At 34.8% G+C, this 22,173-nt stretch overlaps 2 protein-coding genes across 2 annotated transcripts; both read left to right on the top strand.

Moving 5' to 3' along the window:
- The first annotated feature begins 14,992 nt into the window (after positions 1-14,992).
- On the top strand, positions 14,993-15,421 carry LOC128040469 (uncharacterized mitochondrial protein AtMg00860-like). Its single transcript, XM_052629221.1, has one exon. The coding sequence runs from the start codon at positions 14,993-14,995 to the stop codon at positions 15,419-15,421; it is 429 nt and encodes a 142-aa protein (XP_052485181.1).
- A 4,125-nt stretch (positions 15,422-19,546) lies between these two features.
- LOC105780804 (ubiquitin carboxyl-terminal hydrolase 21) lies at positions 19,547-21,661 on the top strand. The gene is made up of 4 exons (XM_012605310.2): positions 19,547-19,647; positions 20,440-20,836; positions 20,992-21,114; positions 21,441-21,661. Exons 2-4 carry the CDS (start codon positions 20,783-20,785, stop codon positions 21,489-21,491), a joined length of 228 nt encoding a protein of 75 aa, XP_012460764.1. The 5' UTR covers positions 19,547-19,647; positions 20,440-20,782; the 3' UTR covers positions 21,492-21,661.
- Positions 21,662-22,173: the final 512 nt, after the last annotated feature.

Genomic DNA, 22,173 nt, shown 5'->3' with positions numbered 1-22,173 from the left:
GGAGCAAAAGTGAATTTTTGGCCTTTAAACACAAGAAAGTATCTATTGAGCTTGCCTTGGTGTGTAACATCACGATCAAATTGCCAAGGCCGTCCAAGGAGCAAGTGTGTCGCATGCATTGGGACCACATCACACCATACCTCATCCTCGTAATTCTTGAGCTTAAAAGTGATCAAGGCCTGTTTTGTAACTGTAACTTCCAAGCATTCATTAAGCCACTGAAGGTGATACGGCTTAGGGTGCTCAGTACAAGGTAACTTTAAAGAATCCACCAAATAACTGCTCACTACATTCGAACAACTCCCACTATCAATAATAAGTGAACATAAGTTACCTTTTATAAAACACCTAGAATGGAAAATATTGGTCCTTTGATTATCAACATCGTCTCTCATTTGGATGTTAAGGGTGCGGCGGACTACAAGGACCTCATTATGGTCATTATTCTCATCATCGTCTTGACCAATTCTAGACATCTTATTTTAAAACCTGCAAAACAAACACTCAACACTCGAAAAAAATAACAAACCTCACCGTTAATCACTCAGAAAGGAAAATCAAATTCTCAAAGAGGTAAAATTCAGTCTTGTTAGTTCTTTAGTAGAGTCTATATCAATCAATTAGAAAGTATATGAACCGTAACTAACAAAGAATCCTAATTGCACTATGAATCCAAAAAGTGACGAGACACCAATTGATTTGTGTTGCACTAAGGAAGAATTGTGCACACTTTTAAATCTTACTAACACAAGAAACAAGAAGGTGTTAGATAGTGTAAAGGAGGAATAAAGGCAAAACAAATGAAAACCTACAGCTAAGAATCAATAAAATTGCTGACACCCGAAAACCTGAAAAACTGCGGAGTAACTTGACAACATCGTTTGACGTGTTCCCGATCTCCAAAAATCACAAAATTTAAAATGGAATGTCCTTAAATATTTTATTTTTGATGTGGAAAGCTTCGGCACTAAACTCAACCCGCTGAATATTTTTTTAAATTTTATTTGATTTCGTATTTTTCAATTTTTTTGACTTTTTCTACTGGTTTTTTGCGGGAAATATTTTTTAATATTAGATCACAGTGCCACAAATATGCATGTAAAATTTAAAACCAATCAAAAAAACGTTTACCCACTCAAATGAAATTTTTTCCAAAAATTTTTCTGGGTAAAAATTGCTGATTAATGTTTTTAAAAGGAGATCAGTTTAGAAATCACCCAAAATGCCCTAAATCTGATACCAAATGATAGAGGGTTACGCGCAGACCAAGATCGATGGTAGGGGGTTGCACGCGGACCAAGATCGAGTCGTCAAGTCACGGGAAAGTCCTACGAGATCTATAAACAAATTGGCTGCAACGAAAATAGAAAACAGAGAACTAAACTTGTCAGATCAAGAAACCCAAATCGAATAGAATAAGAAATACTTGGGCGACAAGAAATCTGGAAATTATGAATGAAGAACGTTTCTTGATGCCTAAGAACGAAGCCGAATCAAATCTTGAAGTTTGGAATGGCTGAAACGCAACAAGAACAATTAATCTCAAGTTAATCAATAAATCAACACAAGCAGAAATTAATAAAGAAGAACGAACAGCATGAAAATAAAGAAAGTCCTAAGAAGCCTTGAAATCGAGAAAGACAAGTCACAAAGGCCCAATTCAAGCTCAAGGACGTGATAGGCCCAAATTACCACAAGGCTCAATAACTAGGTCAAAGGCTAGACAAATGCGTTCAAAACTAAATGGAACCATTCAAGAATTTATTAGCAAGGCCTTAGATGTGTACACGAAGGAAAAAGAAAATCAAGATTCACTTTCTTGTTTCAAGAAAATTACGAAACCGAATCTTGGTCCAATTTTGCTATTTTGAGCGATTTCAAGAATCAAGAAAATCAAGATTTCAAATCTTGGAAACCTTGGTTTAAGAAACCGAATCTTGCAGCTAAGGCGCATTGGATCTCAGTTACGATCATCAATGAACCAATTTCAGGAGAGAACAGATTACAAGCCCAAATGCTTGAAGAAACGACCCAATAAGATATTCCAAGCCCAATCAAGAAATTTAAATTAGACTTAGTTGAAAATCAGGCCAAATTGTCAAAGTGGCTCAATTTGTTAAGTTTTAATTCTTTAAATATTTAGTTTTAATTTTTAGACTTTATGAATAAATTTCTATGTAAAAATTCAGTCCAAGAGGCCCATTTAAAGTCCTTGGCCGAATTTTCCCTTGAAAGTAAAAAAATTAGGTTTTTTTTTTAGTTTTCCTATTAGGACTAGCAAAATAGTTAGAAGGCCTATATGTATGGCTTGGCCAGCCACCCTTATACACATTACACTTGAAGAATACATTGAAATCAAATTTGTTTTGTTGAGAGAAAATTCTCTTTGAGTTCTCCAAGAATTTTCTCTTGAGTTTTCTTTAGAAGGAGTTTTAACAATCTTTTTGATTGTGGAAGCCATCTTCAGCGTTCTTCTTGCCATTGTTCTTCATTGAAGGGGAGATTAGAGCCGTTTGAAGGAAGTTCTGAAATTTTCAAGGATTCTTAGGACTTTATCTTTATTTTTCTTGCTGTTCAATCTTTTTAATTTTCTGCTTGTGTCGATTTCATTATCTAAATTGTTTAAACTCTCTTGTTGCGTCTCCAACCCCGTTCAACCTTCAAGAATCTGTTCGGCACCAACCTTGGACAACAAGAAACGTTTTGATTTCACAAAACCCCTCTTTATTGCCATCCAAACCCTAGATCTAATTGATTTCGTGATCTGCTGAGTTTTTTTTTGAAATTAACTTGCTGTTTTGTGTTCTTCTTTTCAGATTCGGCTGTTCGGAACCTATCTTGAATTCAATTTTGTGTTCTTGGCTTCCAAGATTAGCTATTCCTAAGTGTTTTTAATACTTGGCTGATCTTTTATTGATTTGGATGTTTTCGTTTCAGATCTAAATGATTCTAAGCCAAATTTTCTGTTTCGTTTCAGATCCAAGCGTTTAGAGTTTTCGTAGGAGTTTCCCGTGACTTGACAACTCGATCTTGGTCCGCGCGCAACCCCCTATTGTGCGCGAACCAAGATCGAGTTGTCAGGTCACGGGAAAATCATACGAAAGCTATAGACGCTTAGATCTGAAACGAAACAGAAAAAATTAAATCTTAGAATTCCAGGTCTGAAACAAAAACCCCAAAACAATAAAAAATAGAGGATCCTTGGAAGCTAAGAACACGAAATTGAACTTCAAGAAAGAATCTAATCAGCCGAATCTGACAATTGAACATAAAACAGCAAGTTAATTCAAAAACTCAGCAAACCAAATTGAATCAGAGATAGGATAGTTGGGCGGTAAGATCAATTGCAAATTATAAATAGAAAACGTTTTCTTGCTGCCAAGAAGGGTGCTGATCAGATTCTTGAAGAGTATAATGGCTGGAAACGCAACAAAAAGATGAAAACAAGTTAGATTATAAATCGGCTCAAGCAGAAAAATTTAAAAAAAATAAACAGCAAGGAAATAAAGAAAAGTCCTAAGAAGCCTTGAAACCGATAAAGATTTCACAACTCCCTTCAAACGGCTCTAATCTCCCCTCCAATGAAGAACAATGGCAAGAAGAAGACTGAAGATGGCTCCCACAATCTAAAAGATTGTTAAAACTACTCCTAAAGAAAACTCAAGAGAAAATTCTTGGAGAAAAACTCAAGAGAATTTGCAAGCAATCAAAATCTGATTTCAAGTGTATTGTTGTGTATATGGCCGGCCAAGCCTTACATATATATAGGCCTCTATTATTTTCCTAACCCTATTAGAAAACTAAAACTAAAAAAAACTCCTAATTATTTAATTTTAAAGGCAAATTCGGCCAAGGGCTTTTAATTGGGCCTCTTGGACTGAATATTTACATAGCAATTAATTTATAAAGTCTAAAATTGAAACTAAGTATTTAAAGAATTAAAAATTTTCAAATTGGGCCACTTTGATAATTTGGCCTGATTTTCAACTAAGTCTCATTTAACTTTCTGGATTGGGCTTGGAACATCTTGTTGGGCCTTGTCTTCAAGAACTTGGGGTTGTAGTCCGTTTCCTACCGAAATTGGTTTGTTGATGCTCGTAACGGAGATCCAATGTGCCTTAGCTACAAGATTCGATTTCTTGGACCAAAATTTCCAAGATTTGAAATCTTGCTTTTCTTCATTCTTGAAATCGCTCCAAATAGCAAAATTGGACCAAGATTCGGTTTCTTGATTTTCTTGAAAACAAGAAAGTGAATCTTGATTTTCTTTTTCCTTCATGTACGCATCTAAGGCCTTGTTAATAAAATCTTGAATGATTTCATTTAGTTTTGAACGCATTTGTCTGGCCTTTGACCTCGTTATTGGGCTTTGTGGTAATTTGAGCCCATCACGTCCTTGAGCTTGAATTTGGCATTTGTGACTCGTATCACAACCCTTACCCGAGACCATTTTCGGAGTTGAGTGTGGGGCGTTACTTGACTTAACTTATTAGTTCGGGGCATAAAAATTTACTTTTAAAATTTATTTCATTGTTCACCATAATATTGTGCACCTGCGCAATAGTCACTAATTTAACTATAACACGAGTTACGAAACTAAAAATTTAGATCCGTAAATTTTCCTTAAACTAGACTCATATATTATCTTACCATAAAATTTTCAGAATTTTTGGTTTAGCCAATTAGTACAGTTTATTCATTAAAGTCTCCCCTACTTCACTGCTTGATGGTTCTGACCTCTATTCACTAAAAATCAATTTTCTCATTGTATGATTTTCATATGGTGTTCTCACTTGTTTCTATAGAAAATAGACTCACTAAGGAATCTACACATATAAATTATAACTCATAATTATTTTTTTTTACAATTTTTAATGATTTTCTAAAGTCAAAACAGGGGACTCCAAAAATGATTCTGCCCTATCTAACCAAAATTCAAATATCTTATAATATAAAATTCCTTTACCCACACTGTTATTTTTCTATGAAAGTAGACTCAATAAGAATTAATTCTATATATCATTCACTCTCTAATTAATTTTATACTATCCTTGGTGATTTTTCAAAGTCACGTCACTGCTGCTATCCCAAAACAATTTCATTGCAAATTTTTACTCTTTCATATTTTCTAGGTATAAACTATCACCTAGGCATTCATAACACCACACATGTTCTTAATTAGTCATTTCAATAGCTAACCATTAGCCATATCATATAAACACACTCAAAATGACTAAGTCTCTATACATACCATAGCTTTACACGTTTCGAAATCACATAATACCGAGATGTCTGTAGATAGTGTGAGATGAACTCCGACGTCCTTGTGATCCTCGAACTGACTTGGTGATACTATAAAAATAAGGAAATTAAAGAAAGTAAGCATAAATCTTAGTAAGTTTACAAGTAAATAAATAACAACATTTATCATAAATAATCATACTCATAAATTTCACCAAACATTAGAATCTTTACTCGCTTCTTTACTTACTCACTTACTTGTTTGCTTACTTGCTTACTTAAATAACTCATGATTATAACTTACTCCTCCCTTGCTGAAACTTCTTTCTCAACTGATAACTGAGATATTCTCAATCCTTATAACTCACCTGAATTTATTATTATGCTTTTATCTGAACTTTCATGTAACATGGTCTATTTACTAGCCCGTTGAATCACTTGGAATACTAGGGATACTCGGGTCTCTTGTCTGATAATACATGCCAAAGCTATGTCCTAGACATGGTCTTACATGGGATGTTTTCTGTACTGCCAATGTCATATCCCAGATATGGTCTTACATGGGAGTTCTCATATCGGTGCCCTTGCCATGTCCCAAGCATGGTCTTACGGGGACCTCTCATTTTGGTACCAACGCCATGTCCCAGACATGGTATTACATAGGACCTCTCATAATCTCAATGATGCCAATGCCATGTCCCAGACATGGGATCTCATTCCCTTAATGTCATGACATTTGTATCCAATACATTCCCAATGTTTCAACATGGCTTTTATCACTAATTCTCTATCATCTCATACTTAAGTCAACATTAGATATTTTCATGAAATAAATACATAATTGTTGAAAAATAACAGCATTAGTAATAATTATCAAAATATTACATTTATTTACCGTAAACTTACCCCGGTACAAAATATGGCCAAATCTATCAACTTAGTCTTCAACCTTTTTCTTTCCTCGGTCTAACTCCGGATTTCGTTCTTCTTGATCTATAGTAGAAAATTTATCTTATTTAATACTCACATTCATCAAAACAATCCTTGACTCAAACTTTGTAAAAATTATGATTTTGCCCCTAAACTTTTGCATAATTACACTTTTACCCCAAAGCTCAAAAATTAAACTTCATCCCTTATTCTTTTTTTTTTCTGACATGCTCAACATTTTTCCCTTCTATAGCAACATCAAATTCCCACTCTAACACTTACTTATGAATATTAGGTATTTTTACCGATTATGTCGTTTTACTCGTTTTCACTTAAAATCGCTTAGCAAAAGTTGTTTAACATAATTCCAAGCTTCATATTCTACCATAAAACATCAAAATAAACACATTTCACCTATGGGTATTTTTCCAAATATGAACCCTAGGTTAAATTATTGCTAGAATAAGCTAAATCAAGTTATTGGGGCTTCAAAAACGTAAAGAACATTAAAAATGGGGCTTGGAATCACTTACTATGGAGCTTGGAAGCTTGAAAACCCTGACTATCGCTCCCCCTTGCTAATTTCGACCAAATGAAGAAGATGACCACAATTTTCCATCTTTTTCCCTTTTAATTCATTTTAATTACCAAATTACCAAAATGCCCCTAACTTAAAATTTTCCTATTCCACTTACCTCATGTCCAATTTTGTCCATAACTTAACCAATGGTCTAATTACCATATAAAGACCTCCAATTTAAAATTTCATAACAATTGGAAACGTCTAACATGTAGAACTTAACTTTTGCACTTTTTACAATTTAGTCATTTTGACTAAATTGAGTGTCCAAACGTCGAAATTTTTGAACAAAATTTTTACGAAATAATTTTGTGAAATTGTAGGCCATAAAAATATATTAAAATAAATTTTTCCTCATCAGATTTGTGGTCCCGAAACCACTGTTCTGACTTGGCCCAAAATCTGGATGTTACATTTCTCCCCACCCTTTTACGGATTTTCGTCCCCGAAAATCTTACCTGTGAAGAGATTTGGGTACTATTTTCGCATAGCCTCTTCGGGCTCCCATGAAGCCTCATCAACCCCATGCCTATTCCATAACACTTTCACAAGTAGTTGCTTAATCTCTCTATCTAGAATTTTTACCGGTTCTTCAACATAAGGCATGTCTGGCTGAATCTCAACCTCTGTCGATAAGATCGTATGTGACGGATCGGAACGGTAACGACATAACATATACATATGGAATACATTATGAATCTTCTCTAACTCAGTTGGCAAAGCTAACCGATATGCTAAGGGCCCAATTCTTTCAGTCACCTCGAACGGTCCACTGAAATGTGGACTTGGTTTGAATTTCTTGCCGAATCTGAAAATTTTCTTCCACGGGGAAACTTTCAAAAACACTTTGTCACCAACTTGATACTCGATCTCTTTTCTTTTTAAATCTGCATAAGACTTACATGCATGCAGTCGCTTTTAAACAATCTCGATAACTTTTACTTTCTCTTCGTTTCTTTGACTAAATCAACCTCAGAATCGATTTTCCTTAAGCTCTGTCCAATGCAAAGGCGTACGACACTTACGTCCATACAAAGCTTCGTAAGGAGCAATCTTCAAACTTGACTGATAACTATTATTATAGGCAAACTCTACCAACGACAAATATTTCTCCCAACTGCCTTGAAATTCTAAAACACAACATCTAAGCATGTCTTCAAGTAGCTGAGTAACTCTCTCTAATTGACCATCGGTCTGAGGATGGAAAGCTGTACCGAAGTTCAACTTTGTACCCAAAGCTTCCTGCAATTTCCTCTAAAATCGCGAAGTAAATCTCAGATTTCTGTCTGAGATAATCGATAACGGTACCCCATGTAGTCTGACTATCTCTGAAACATACAATTCAGCCAACTTGTTAAATGAATAATCCATACGAACCAGAATAAAATGAGCTGGCTTCGTTAACTTATCAATCACAACCCATATTGCATCTTTCTTTTTCGGTGTCAACGCCAACCCTGCTACAAAATTCATGGTAACTCGGTCTCATTTCCACTCAGGAACTAACACAGGCTGCAATAGACCTGAAGGTACTTGATATTCGGCCTTTACCTATTGACAGATCAAACATCTAGAAACAAATTCTGAAATATCTCTTTTCATTCCTACCCATCAGTACATTTTCTTTAAATCGCTATACATCTTTGTACTACCTGGATGAATAGACAAAGAACTGCTATGTGCTTCCTGTAAGATCTTCTGAATAAGCTCATCATTCTTTGGTACACATACTCTGTCTCTGAACATCAAACAACCATCAGAACCGATCTAAAAATCAGACTCTATTCCCGACTCGTATTGAGCTCTTTTAGCTTGCAACTCAATGTCATTTTTCTGAGCTTCATAGATTTCTTCGAGAAAAATCGGTTTAGCCATCAACTTAGCTAAAATGGAACCATCATCAGATAAAGCCAAACCCGTATTCAAAGCTCTCAATGCAAATAAAGATTTTCTACTCAAGGCATCAGCAACAACATTTACCTTACCCGGGTGGTAACCGATCACTAACTCATAATCTTTAATCAACTCTAGCCATCTTCTTTCCCTCAAGTTCAAATCTTTCTAAGTCATCAAGTACTTCAAGCTTTTATGGTCAATAAATATTCAGCAGTTTTCACCGTACAAGTAATGTCTCCAGATCTTCAACGCAAATACAATGGCAGCCAGCTCTAAGTCATGCGTCGGATAGTTTTTCTCATGTGGCTTTAACTGTCTGGAAGCATATGCGATGACTTTATCTTCTTGCATAAGTACACAACCCAATCCGCTCAAGGATGCATCACTGTAAATCACAAATTCTTTACCTGATTCTGGTTGTACTAAAACAGGAGCTTCAGTCAACAATGCCTTTAACTTGTCAAAACTCTGCTGACACTTTTCAGTCCATTCAAACTTGACATCTTTCTGCAAAAACCTTGTCAACGGGGTAGCTATCATGGAAAATCCCTTTACAAATCGTCTGTAATAACCAGCTAATCTAAGAAAGCTTCTAACCTCTGATACATTTCTAGGAGGCTTCCAATTAACAATTGCTGAAATTTTACTCGGATCAACTTTAATACCATCACCTGAGACAATGTGTCCAAGGAATCCAAATGCTCGGCATGTTCAATATCATCATGAGAATAAATCAGAATATCATCAATGAACACAACTACAAATTTATCCAAGTGGTTCATTAAGTCCATGAAAATAGCAGGAGCATTAGTCAAGCCAAATGGCATCACAAGAAACTCATAGTGACCATACCTAGTCCGGAAAGCAGTCTTCAAAACATCTGACTCTTTAATCCTTAACTGATAATAACCGAATCTCAAATCTATCTTGGAAAACACACTAGCTCCCTTCAATTGGTCAAACAGATCATCAATTCTAGGCAGTGGATATTTGTTCTTTATAGTTACTTTGTTAAGCTGTCGATAATCTATGCATAATTTCATCGAACCGTCTTTCTTTCTCACAAAAAGCACTGGTGCACCCCACGGAGAACAACTAGGCCTTGCAAAACCTTTATCAGTTAATTCCTGCAACTGAGCTTTCAATTCTTTCAATTCCAACGGAGCCATTCTATAAGGAGCAATAAAAATAGGAGTTGTACCTGGAATCAACTCAATACCAAATTCAACTTCTCTAATAGGAGGCAAACCTGGCAATTCTTCCAGAAACACATCTAAATACTCACGTACCACTGGCACTGATTCAATTTTCAACTCTGGATCTCTAGTGTTCAATACAAAATCAAGATAAGATTCACACCCTTTTCTCAAACATTTCTGAGCAGACATAACAGAAATCATAGCAAGAGAACCATCTGACTCATCTGAATCAACCCGGATAATATCATCATTTTCACATTTCAACTCAATGTATTTCTTTCCGCAATTCACTATCACATCATGGGCAGGTAACCAATCCATACCAAGAATCACATCAAACTCATCAAATGGCAATAACATGAGATCGACCGGAAAACAGTGACCTCTAATCATCAAAGGGCAACTCTTACATACTTTGTCTACTAACACATATTGGCCTAATGGATTTGATACTTTAATTACAAATTTAGTAGATTCTACAGGCATGTTCATACTAGGCATCAATCTCATACAAACATAGGAATGGGTCGAACCCGGATCAATCAAAGCAATAACATTAGTATCATAGAGAGAAAATGTACCCGTAATCACATCAAGGGAGGATGCCTCTTCACGAGCACGGATAGCATATGTCCTTGCGGGTGCTCTAACATCTAGTCTAGCAGTTGAGTCTCTGGGCGTACCCCTGTTACTTGCTCCAACTCCTAGATTCCTCTGTGGTCTGCCTCTAGTAAGAGCATTTCCCGATCTTGCACCCGGTATTACTTCTCTTTTAACTGTTTTGGGACAATCCCGAATATAGTGATTTGTGCACCACATCTAAAGCATGCATTTTCATTTGCTCTACACTCTCTAGGATGACGTCTACCGCATTGGGTACATTTTGGCCTAGGTGGTCAGTACTACCCGTACTTGCGACTGTAGTAGTCTGAGCTCTTGGACCATCAAATCTTCTGCCTCTGTTTCGGCTAGAATACCTGGTTGAAAATTTTGATCCACTAGAGAACTCTCTAGGCCTCTTGAATGTAGCCTGAAATGATCTGCTCATTTGCCTTTTCTTCGTGCCTTGCACTTCAATTTCAACTTTGCCCTTCTCTTTTTCTTTTAACAAATCATCTGCCTTACAGGCTCTTTCAACCAGAACAACAAACTCTTTGATTTCTAAAACACCCACTGACAGTCGGATATCAACACTAAGCCCATCTTCAAATCTCTTGCACATATTGGCTTCGGTGGACACAAATTCCCGAGCATATTTACTAAGTCTGATAAATTCACGTTCATACTCGGTCACAATCATCTTACCTTGTTTTAACTCAAGAAACTCTTTTCTTTTTTGATCTATAAACCTCTAACTGATATACTTTTTATGGAACTCCTCCTGAAAGAAATCCCAAGTAATTCTCTCACTCGGTACCATTGACACAAGAGTCTTCCACCAATGATAGGCCGAATCTCTAAGAAGTGAGACAACACACTTCATGCATTCTTCAGGTGTATAGGATAATTCATCAAAAACTCTGATAGTATTCTTGAGCCAAAATTCAGCTTTCTCTGCATCATCATCTTTAGTAGCCCAAAACTCTTCAGTCCCTTGTTTTCTGATCTTATCAACTGGTGGTCTTTCTCTTATAACTATACCTGGACTGGGGAAGCTACATTGGGAACCTGAGAATCATGAGAGGGTGGAGGTCTAATAGCTGGATTCGTACGAATGAACTCGGCAAACCAATCATTCATAACTTGGAAGAAGGCTTCTCGAGCCCCTTCTCCCTGACTAACTGATACGGACATTTCACTACTATCGGGTGGCATCGTCCCTTCTGCAGGAGCGGGTGCATTACTCTCTACATCATTTGCACCAACTCGATCAGGATCCATAACTATAAAAGAAAACATTTTAAAATCATCAGGAGTCGTCACACTATCAAAATATAAGTATGGCATGTATAGCTAGACTCTTATTCACACTGAATGTTCTAAGAACCGACTAAACTTGCTCTGATACCAACAAATGTAACACCCCTTACCCAAGACCGTTGCTAAAGTTAAGCATGGGGCATTACTTGACTTAACTTATTAGTTCGGGGCATAAAAATTTGCTTTTAAAATTTATTTCATTGTTCACCATAATGTTGTGCACCTGTGCAACAATCACTAATTTAACTATAACTCGAGTTAAGAAACTCAAAATTTAGATCCGTAAATTTTCCTTGAAACTAGACTCATATATTATTTTACCATAAAATTTTTAGAATTTTTGGTTCAGCCAATTAGTACAGTTTATTCATTAAATGCTCCCCTACTTCACTGTCTGACCGTTCTGACCTTTATTCATTAAAAATAAATTCTCTCATCATATGATTTTTATATGGTGTTCTAACTTATTTCTAAAGAAAATAGACTCACTAAGAAATCTAGAAATATAAATTACAACTCATAACTATTTTTTTTACAATTTTTAATGATTTTATAAATTCAAAATAGGGGACTCCAAAAACCATGCTAACCCTGTCTAACTAAAATTTGAATATCTCAGAATATAAAATTCCTTTACCCACACCGTTATTTTTCAATAAAAATAGACTCGATAATATTTAATTCTATAAATCATTCACTCTCTAATTAATTTTATACTATCCTTGGTGATTTTTCAAAGTCACGTCACTCCTGCTGTACCAAAACTGTTTCATTGTAAAATTTTCCTCTTTCATATTTTCTAGGTATAAACTATCACCTAGGCATTCATAACACCACACATGTTCTTAATTAGTCATTTCAATAGCTAACCATTAGCCATATCATATAAACACACTCAAAATGACTAAGTCTCTACACATGCCATAGCTTTACACGTTTCGAAATCACATAATACCGAGATGTCTGTAGATAGTGTGGACGAACTCCGACGTCCTTGTGATCCTCGAACTGACTTGGCGATACTATAAAATAAGGAAAATAAAGAAAATAAGCATAATCTTAGTAAGTTTACAAGTAAATAAATAACGATATTTATCATAAATAATCATACTCATAAATTTCATCAAACATTAGAATCTTTACTCGCTTCTTTACTTACTCACTTACTTGTTTACTTACTTGCTTACTTAAATAACTCATGATTATAACTTACTCCTCCCTTGCTGAAATTTCTTTCTCAACTGATAACTGAGATATCTCAATCCTTATAACTCACCTGAATTTATTATTATGCTTTTATCTGAATTTTCATGTAACGTGGTCTATTTACTAGCCCGTTGAATCACTTGGAATACTAGGGATACTCAGGTCTCTTGTCTGATAATACATGCCAAAGTTATGTCCCAGACATATTCTTATATGGGATATTTTCTATACTGCCAATGTCATATCCCAGATATGGTCTTACATGGGAGTTCTCATATCGGTGCCCATGCCATGTCCCAAACATGGTCTTAAGGGGGACCTCTCATCTCGGTGCCAAAGCCATATCCTAGACATGGTCTTACATGGGACCTCTGATAATCTCATTGATGCCAATTCCATGTCCTAGACATGGTCTTACATGAGATCTCATTCCCTTAATGTCATGACATTTGTATCTGATACATTCCCAATGTTTCGACGAGGCTTTTATCATTGATTCTCTATCAGGTTATACTTAAGTCAACATTAGATATTTTCATGAAATAAATACATAATTGCTGAAAAATAACAACATTAATAATAATTATCAAAATATTTTATTTATTTACCGTAAACTTACCTCGGTACAGAATATGGCCAAATCTATCAACTTAGGCTTCAACCTTTTTCTTTCCTCGGTCTAACTCTGAATTTTGTTCTTCTTGATCTATAATAGCAAATTTATCTTATTTAATACTCACATTCATCAAAACAATCATTGACTCAAACTTTGGAAAAATTACGATTTTGCCCTTAAACTTTTGCATAATTACACTTTTGTCCCAAAGCTCAGAAATTAAACTTCATCCCTTATTCTTATGTTTTATGACATGCTGAACATTTTTCCCTTCTATGGCAACATCAAATTCCCACACTAACACTTAAGAACATTAGGTATTTTTACCGATTATGTCGTTTTACTCGTTTTCACTTAAAATCACTTAGCAAAAGTTGTTTAACATAATTCCAAGCTTCATATTCTACCATAAAACATCAAAATAAACACATTTCACCTATGGTTATTTTTCCAAATACGAACCCTGGGTTAAATTATTGCTAGAATATGCTAAATCTACTTATCGGGGCTTCAAAAACGTAAAGAACATTAAAAACGGGGCTTGGAATCACTTTCTATGGAGCTTGGAAGCTTAAAACCCCTAACTATGGCTTCCCCCCTTGCTAATTTCTGCCAAATGAAGAAGATGACCACAATTTTTCATCTTTTTCCCTTTTAATTCATTTTAATTACCAAATTACCAAAATGCCCCTAACTTAAAAATTTCCTATTTCACTTATCTCATGTCCATTTTTGTCAATAACTTAACCAATGGTCTAATTACCATATAAAGACCTCTAATTTAAAATTTCATAACAATTGGACACCTCTAACATGTAGAACTCAACTTTTGCACTTTTTACAATTTATTCATTTTGACTAAATTGAGTGCCCAAACGTCAAAATTTTTGAAAGAAATTTTCACGAAATCATTCCGTGAAATTGTAGGCCATAAAAATATAGTAAAAATAAATTTTTTTCTCATCAAATTTGTGGTCCCGAAACCACTATTCTAACTAGGCCCAAAATTGGGATGTTACACTTATACCCAATACCCAACCTTAAAACATCCGACCATATTGTTATCCTTATAACCAAAAAAATGAAATATAAAAATAATTCGCTGAACTTTTGAACACTGGATTTATTCGACCCAGCACCAGCCCTTTTGCTAGCCCGGTACTCTTAGTAAGAAAGAAAGACCATACTTGGAGGATGTATGTCGATTATCGTGCCCTTAACAAAATCACCATACCTAATAAATATCTGATTCCCAATATTGATGAACTATTAGATGAATTACAAGGGGCTATGATCTTTTCCAAGATCGACTTGTGTTTCGACTACCATCAGATCAGAGTCAAACCATAAGATATAGCCAAGACAGTATTCAGAACGCATTCAGGGCATTACGAAGTTGTAGTCATGCCATTTGGTCCCACTAACGCTCCAACATTTCAAGCTGTTATGAATGATCTATTCAGGCCTTATTTGCGGATATTTATTCTAGTCTTCTTCGATGATATCCTTATTTATAGCAAAGATATGAACCAACACTTACAACACCTCCGTATAGCTCTTGATCTACTCTACAACAACATATATCATGCCAAAGCTTCCAAGTGCCACTTTGGCCAACCACAGATAAATTTTCTTGGACATATGGTAAATTCTAAAGGAGTACAAGTTGATCAAGCCAAAATCCAAGCAGTTCAATCCTGGCCTGTTCTTACCAACTTAAAGAAGTTACGTGGATTTCTATGCCTGACAGGATACTATCGCAAATTCGTCAAGAACTATGGACTGATAGCACGTCCTCATACTCATCTCACTAAGAAAGATGGCTTCCAATGATCCACAATTGCAGAAGAAGAATTTGGTAACCTCGAGCGCGCATTGACGATAATTCCAGTATTATGCCTTTCGAATTTCTCACAACCATTCACCGTAGAATGTGATGCATCATCCGAAGGAGTGGGCGCCATCCTATTGTGGGCTGGGCATCCAATAGCCTATTTCAATAAAGGGTTTTCCTTTATGAATAGGATAAAATCAGCATATGACCGAGAATTACTTGCTTTGGTGCTGGCATTACAGAAATGGAAATATTATCTATTGGGGAGGCATTTTTTGTCAAAACATACCACTATACGCTTAAGTTCTTATTGGAATAGCATATTACGACAACCAAACAGCAGTGATTCTTGATGAAACTAATGCCATTTGACTTTTTCATTATCTACAAGGTAGGAAAAAAAAACAAGGGAGCTGATGTGCTTTCCCGCAGACCACATTCTGCAGATTTTTTATCTCTAGCACTTCCATTTAGCTTTTTGTTGGATTTACAAGAGGCACTCAAAGTGGATCCTTACACCAACCATATTATGCTGTCACTAACGTCTAATCCTGCTTCCTTCCCAGATTTTTTATTGCAGGGCAAATGCTCTATTAGAAAAATAGGCTGGTTATTCCTAACAATGCGGCCCTCAAGCAGAAGATTATTTTTTAGTCTCACAATACTCTTACCGCAGACCATGGAAGATATTTGAAGATTCTCAAACGACTGTCAATTCAATTCTTTTGGCCTCAATTAAAACAAGATGTTCGTCATGTTGGACCGGCGGCACCCTTACAGTGCAGCAGAAAAATAAAACATCAGGCGATCCTAACTATGGATCCATGTGTGAGGAACAAATCGGGGTGAAATAAAGGTTTCAAAATTATCGAATCTTTATTCTGAGTAGACAGCGACGCCTTGGCAACGAGTAATCTGATCTACTATCGAACCAAGCCACAATCTATCGTGACTCCAGCTTCTACGTAATCCACCCAGTTGACAATGAACCGAAGGAATCCACAAAACTATTTTGGAAAAGACTTTGCTTTGACGGCTGCTCGACCCACCAAGCAAAGAATAAATGGGATTTTATGTCTATTTTTAGGGTTTCTAAAAATTAAATAAATATAACAATATTTTTAAACCGAAAATTATAATTACATTAATTATAATAATGATTTTGGTATACTATATATTTATTTGAATTTATATACGAACCAAATTCATGTTCTCATTGTGCGTACAACAACCTTGTACATATAATGTATTCGATATTTGATTACCCAATTAAATTAATTCTATAATTAATTTAATTCAAATGACAACCAAACACAATACTAACTATGTTTTATTATGTTCATTTCAACTATAGGGTGTGACCCTGTAGGTTCTTGTAACGTTAGCAGTAATACTAGAACGATTCCAATGTTACAAACAATGAGTGACACCTAGCAATGCATCATTGCTACCTAAGTCACAAGAAATAATGATTCGACATAACCTTTTTATGATTAACCTTTCATGCAATAATCCTTAAGTCCTTTATCTCTAGATTGGACACAAGTCATGGAATAGTCACACTTGCATAGTCCATTCCATGTTCCTTGATATCTTAAGTAGACTATGATATACAAATACGTATGGCATCTCATATCAGCTTATTTGAGCATGGCCATGCATTTCTATTCTCACTCAATCAAGTGGCCTAAGATATTACTCCTATTATGAAGAAGGGACTTATCCTATATCGATCAACCATATCCCTCTACATAGATCGTGGTATATCCAACATCAGCCTTTATAGAAAAACCAGTTACAGTGTACGTTTGACTGTATCAAAATACACAACTCACGATGTTGGGATTATGATGATCTCAAGTCTGAGGATCATATACATATTAATCACTATGAGTAATGTGGTGACAATTACATAATAATCCAAGAAACATACTCATAACGGGTCAGTCCAATATGTTGTTCTCTAACACACATATTCATGCACCGATTTTGACATTCCATATCAGTGACAACTCTTTATCATCAATCAACTATATGCACTACACCAAAACAGGCTTTTAGCGGCGTTTGGATAAAAAAACGCCGCTAAAGATCGATCATTAGTGGCGCTTTCTGGAAAACACCGCTAAAGATCGAGCATTAGCAGCTATTTATAAAAAACGCCGCTAAAAATAAGCATTAGCGGCGTTTTCCAGAAAGCGCCGCAAAAAACTTAAGCCCAACGACACCGTTTTCTGAGTTTTCGGGGGGTTTAGCGGCGTTTTTGAGAAAGTTCCGCTAATGCTCAGGGCTTTAGCGGCGTTTTTGAGAAAGCGCCGCTAATGATCTGGGCTTTAGCGGCGTTTTTGACAAAGCGACACTAATGCTCAGGGCTTTAGCTACGTTTTCGAGAAAGCGCCGCTAATGCTCAGGGCTTTAGCAGCGTTTTTGATGAAGCGCCGCGAATTCTCTATTTTTAGCTGCGTTTTCTAAAATGCTCCGCTAATGCTAAGGGATTTAAAATAATTTAAAATAATTGGAAAAATTGGAAAAATTACAATACTATTATTTAAAATAATTTTAAAGTTTTTTGGATACATTACTGATTTTTTAATTTATATGTTAAATAATTTCTTACATAATCGTAAAAGAAATAGTATTAATTTTAAAATATTGAATTAATTATCACTATAGTTTAGGGTTTTTGGTTTAGAGTTTAAGGTTTAGGTGTTACCATTTTAAGGTTTATGGATTATGGGTTTAGTGGTTATGGTTTATGGTTTAAAGTTTGGGGTTTAAGGTTTAGAGGTTATGTGTTAAGGGTTTATGGTTTTAGAGTTTAGATTAACTAGTGTTTTCTAATTTATATATTAATTAATTTCTTATATAATTGTAAAAGAGATAATATTAATTTGGTTCTTCAAAATTGTGTGAAGATTTGGTTCTTCAAAATCGATATAAGCTATATCCAAGGATATCCCCATCTTATCCCATCCTGGTTCAGTATTTTTAGTGCTCGGTTCAGTTTTTTTATCCAGTTCAGTTTTTTGCGTGTTTTGCCTTGCCCCCACCGTGATCAAATAATTATATATGGATTTATGGATTAGGGATTAGGGATTATGGTTTAAGGGTTGGGATTTAAGGTTTAGGGGTTAGAAGTTAGGGGTTAGGGGTTAGGGGTTAAGAGTTAGGGATTTAGGGTTTAGGATTTAGGAATTTAAGAGTCGGGTTAGGTTTTAGGGTTTAGATTAATTAGTTTTTTTAATTTATATATTAAATATGTTCTTATATAATTGTAAAAGAGATAATAATAAATTTAATATATTAAAATTATGAGTATAGTTTATATTATTTAAGATATATATAATAGATAGACTTTATGTATATTGAATGGCTAATTTAGGGTTTAAGGTTTATTTGAGATTTGTTAAATGATACAATTTTATACAATTCATTAATGCTTTTATATTTAAAAATATTTAATCTAAACCATTTGATTTATTTGATATGGATATATAGGTAATTATTTAATTTGGATAGGACCAAATTATAAGAAAAAATACAAAATAAAAATGATATGGATATATAGGTAATTATTTAATTTGGATAATTCTAACTTAATAATTAATTACAGCCATTTTATCATTTGTTTTCTTATTAAAATATACAATATTTATTTTGAGAGTACTTGGTTTTTTTTTATTTTATAAAAAATCAATTTATAAAAAACAAAATAAAAAATTTTTAGCATAGCAAAACGGCGTCATTTTGTTCAAAATAAAATTATTTTTGCGGCGTTTTAATAAAAAGCGCCACAAAAGATATTTTATAAAAACGCCGCAAAAAATAATTTCACTTTAAAAAATGGCGTATTTTATCCCAAAATTCCCCCTCACACCCCTAAATTTCCCCCCCTAAAATTGGTACCCTCAAAACACCTAAGTGTTTCTCTCAGCCACCACCATCATCATCATCATCATCAGTTGGAGCGCATCAATGTCTACTACAATGAAGCCAGTGGTGGAAGGTATGTCCCACGCGCTGTTCTCATGGATCTGGAGCCAGGCACTATGGATTCCGTCAGATCTGGTCCTTTTGGACAAATCTTTCGCCCGATAACTTCCTCTTGGACGATCTGGTCTTGGCAACAAGCGGGCCAAGGGTCATTACACGGAGGGAGCTGAGCTCATTGATTCTGTTCTTGATGTTTTTAGGAAAGAGGATGAGAATTGTGATTGCTTGCAAGGTATAAATCCTACAGCTTTGACCCCTTTTTTTTCTTTTCCCCAAAGCACTTTTAACCTATAGGTTTTGTTGAGATCTCTGTTTTTTCTTTCATTTTTAATGTTAAATTTGTCCTTTCACCCCCGTCGATTTTGGATCTCATAATTTATTCTTGGTTCTTGGGTTCAGTGAGCTATTTTGGGTGCTTTCCAGGAGATTTTCTTTCATTTTCCTTTCTCCTATTTCGGTGGATTTTAGGGAGGTCTTTTATTTCATCTTTAGTGCTGATATATTTTCTCTTTAGTCTGGACTATGTCTTCTTGTCTGATATATACCTATTGAACACTTCTATTTTGAAGTAAAATTATTATAAACAACATGGAGGTTTTATTAAGCAACGTGGGTTATTTTTTCCATTGGCTTGGAGGGCATGAAATTTTTTTGAACTCTTTGAAGTAAATTGTGGTTGCGTTTAGCTTTTTTTTTAACAAGTATTTGTTTGATTTATGTTTTCCTGAAACTTTGGATAGTAGGAGGTTCCATTTTCAACAGGATATGATCATCCTATATATACTTGGAGGATAACTCATCTAATTTCTGACCCTATCCTCTCCAAGTAAATATAAAAAGGGTTTAAAATTACATTATCCTATTCTTACACCGTTTTGTGTTATTTTTCCGACATCTCTGCTAAACACCCTTATAAATATAATGAAGTAAATTCTCATAAGAATGAATGAGATAGGTGTGAAGATCCTTTTAAAGATGCAGAACTGCAGATATTTGATACAATTTTTTGTTCTTATTGTCACAGGGAAAGATAAAGTCAATTGGTTATACTAGCAAGATGAAGTCAATTAAAGTACTTGTATTTATATTCATATTATAAAGTCATATAAAGTAGGCTCTTCCTCTGCATTTTTCTTGAAATACCTGTATTGATGCATATATCCGAGCATGGGTTTGGGGATAAGACCCCCCCAAATACATGTAAAATTTGGAAATATTGAACATACTTGCGTCAGAGGCATACTCATATCAAAACTTCAAAATGGCGTGGGTTTGGTGATTGTGCTTCATGTGTTGGTAAGTACATTGAATATTTTTAGCTTGACTGTTGAAGCTACACTGGTTATTTTATTGAAGACATCTTCCTGATGCTTTGTGTTTTTGCAAATGGTGCTAAAAGCTGGTGGATCTTTTTCCATGAAGTAAGTTCCTTTTTCCAAATCTCTGTCCTTTTTCTTTTTTCCTGATTTTTGAGGCACTTATTGTTTGATTATTTGTGAGCATATTAGACAAGACAAAATTTATGTTTAATGCATGATTATTGAACTTGTTTCATTTGTTATCCTTTTTGCAATAGGAGGAACTGAGGTATCAACTATCTGCAGTTGTGAAACATTTCGGATTCAGACCTACTTTTGGACGCTATGTTTGCTACATTCGATCCTCTCCTAATATGTGGCATAAGATGAATGATTTAAGGGTAAGCATTGATGAATTTGTTCACATTTTAATGTGCATTCTGGTTTTTACTAAGGATAGTTACTAACATATCCAGTTTCTGAACTGGATACAATGTGTTTCTTGTTGAAAGTTTCTTGCTTATGAAGGATACCTTACAGAGGGTTCTGTTTCCCCACTGCTTTAATATTTTGCTTGTTCTTCAAGCATTTGGATCTGATAATTTCACTGATATTGCAAATTTCCATCCTAATTTTGAAATTTAAGTGTCAACTTGTAATATACTCAGTAACATTTTGATGGTACTTAGAATAATAGTGCATAATGGTCATGTTCTGTCTTTTGTAGGTTACGTGTGTTGAAGAAGAAGCTGTTGATACCAAAGTCTGTTCTAGATGACATAGACTTTACCTCCAATCTTGAGGTGGAAAAGAGTGCCAATTGCAGCGCCAATGAAACTAAAGATGTTGCTGATAGAGCTTCAACTCAATTCTCTTGCGATGTGTATAGTCATAGGCAGGTTCAACTAGTCAGTCTGTTTCTCACATGTATTATTTATTTTAGTTTTAATTCTAAATTTTTATTTTTACTTTAATATTTACGACAACTTGAGTTCTAAAATTTGGATTTTAATTGTGTTATTAATTTATTATTTTAAATTCTAAAACTAAATTCATTAATTTTTATATTTAGTTTTAAAGTTCAAATTTTCATAGAAAATTTAATTTAAATAGTATTTTTTTATTTATCCTTAAAAGTATATTTAAAGTTCAAATTTAAAAAATAAAACATAATATAATATTTATCATAAAAATAATTATTATTTGATTAAAATAATTTTTTTAAAGGTTATGATTTTAGCGGCGTTTTTGCGAGAAGCGCCAGTAAAGGTTTGTTCTATAGCGGCGTTTGTGGGAAAGGAGCCGCTAAAGGTCTTGAGCTATAGCGGCGTTTTTTGGAGAAGCGCCGCTAAAGGCCTTGAGCTATAGTAGCGTTTGTGGGAGAAGTGCCGCTAAAGGTCTTGAGCTATAGCGGCGTTTGTGGGAGAAGCGCCGCTAAAGGTCTTGATCTATAGCGGCGT

The sequence above is a fragment of the Gossypium raimondii genome, chromosome 4, assembly GCF_025698545.1.
Source record: "Gossypium raimondii isolate GPD5lz chromosome 4, ASM2569854v1, whole genome shotgun sequence".
In the NCBI taxonomy this organism is placed as follows: domain Eukaryota; kingdom Viridiplantae; phylum Streptophyta; class Magnoliopsida; order Malvales; family Malvaceae; genus Gossypium; species Gossypium raimondii.
The sequence above is the reverse complement of the archived record's forward strand: the minus strand, read 5'-3'. Positions and strand labels throughout refer to the sequence as shown.

Bases quoted from the DNA above. Each gene is read 5' to 3' on its own strand.
- LOC128040469 (XM_052629221.1), top strand. From the start codon at position 14,993: ATGCCATTTGGTCCCACTAACGCTCCAACATTTCAAGCTGTTATGAAT.
- LOC105780804 (XM_012605310.2), top strand. From the start codon at position 20,783: ATGCTTTGTGTTTTTGCAAATGGTGCTAAAAGCTGGTGGATCTTTTTC. The intron at 20,837-20,991 runs GTAAGTTCCTTT...TTTTTGCAATAG, and splicing joins GGTGGATCTTTTTCCATGAA to GAGGAACTGAGGTATCAACT. The intron at 21,115-21,440 runs GTAAGCATTGAT...TGTCTTTTGTAG, and splicing joins ATAAGATGAATGATTTAAGG to GTTACGTGTGTTGAAGAAGA.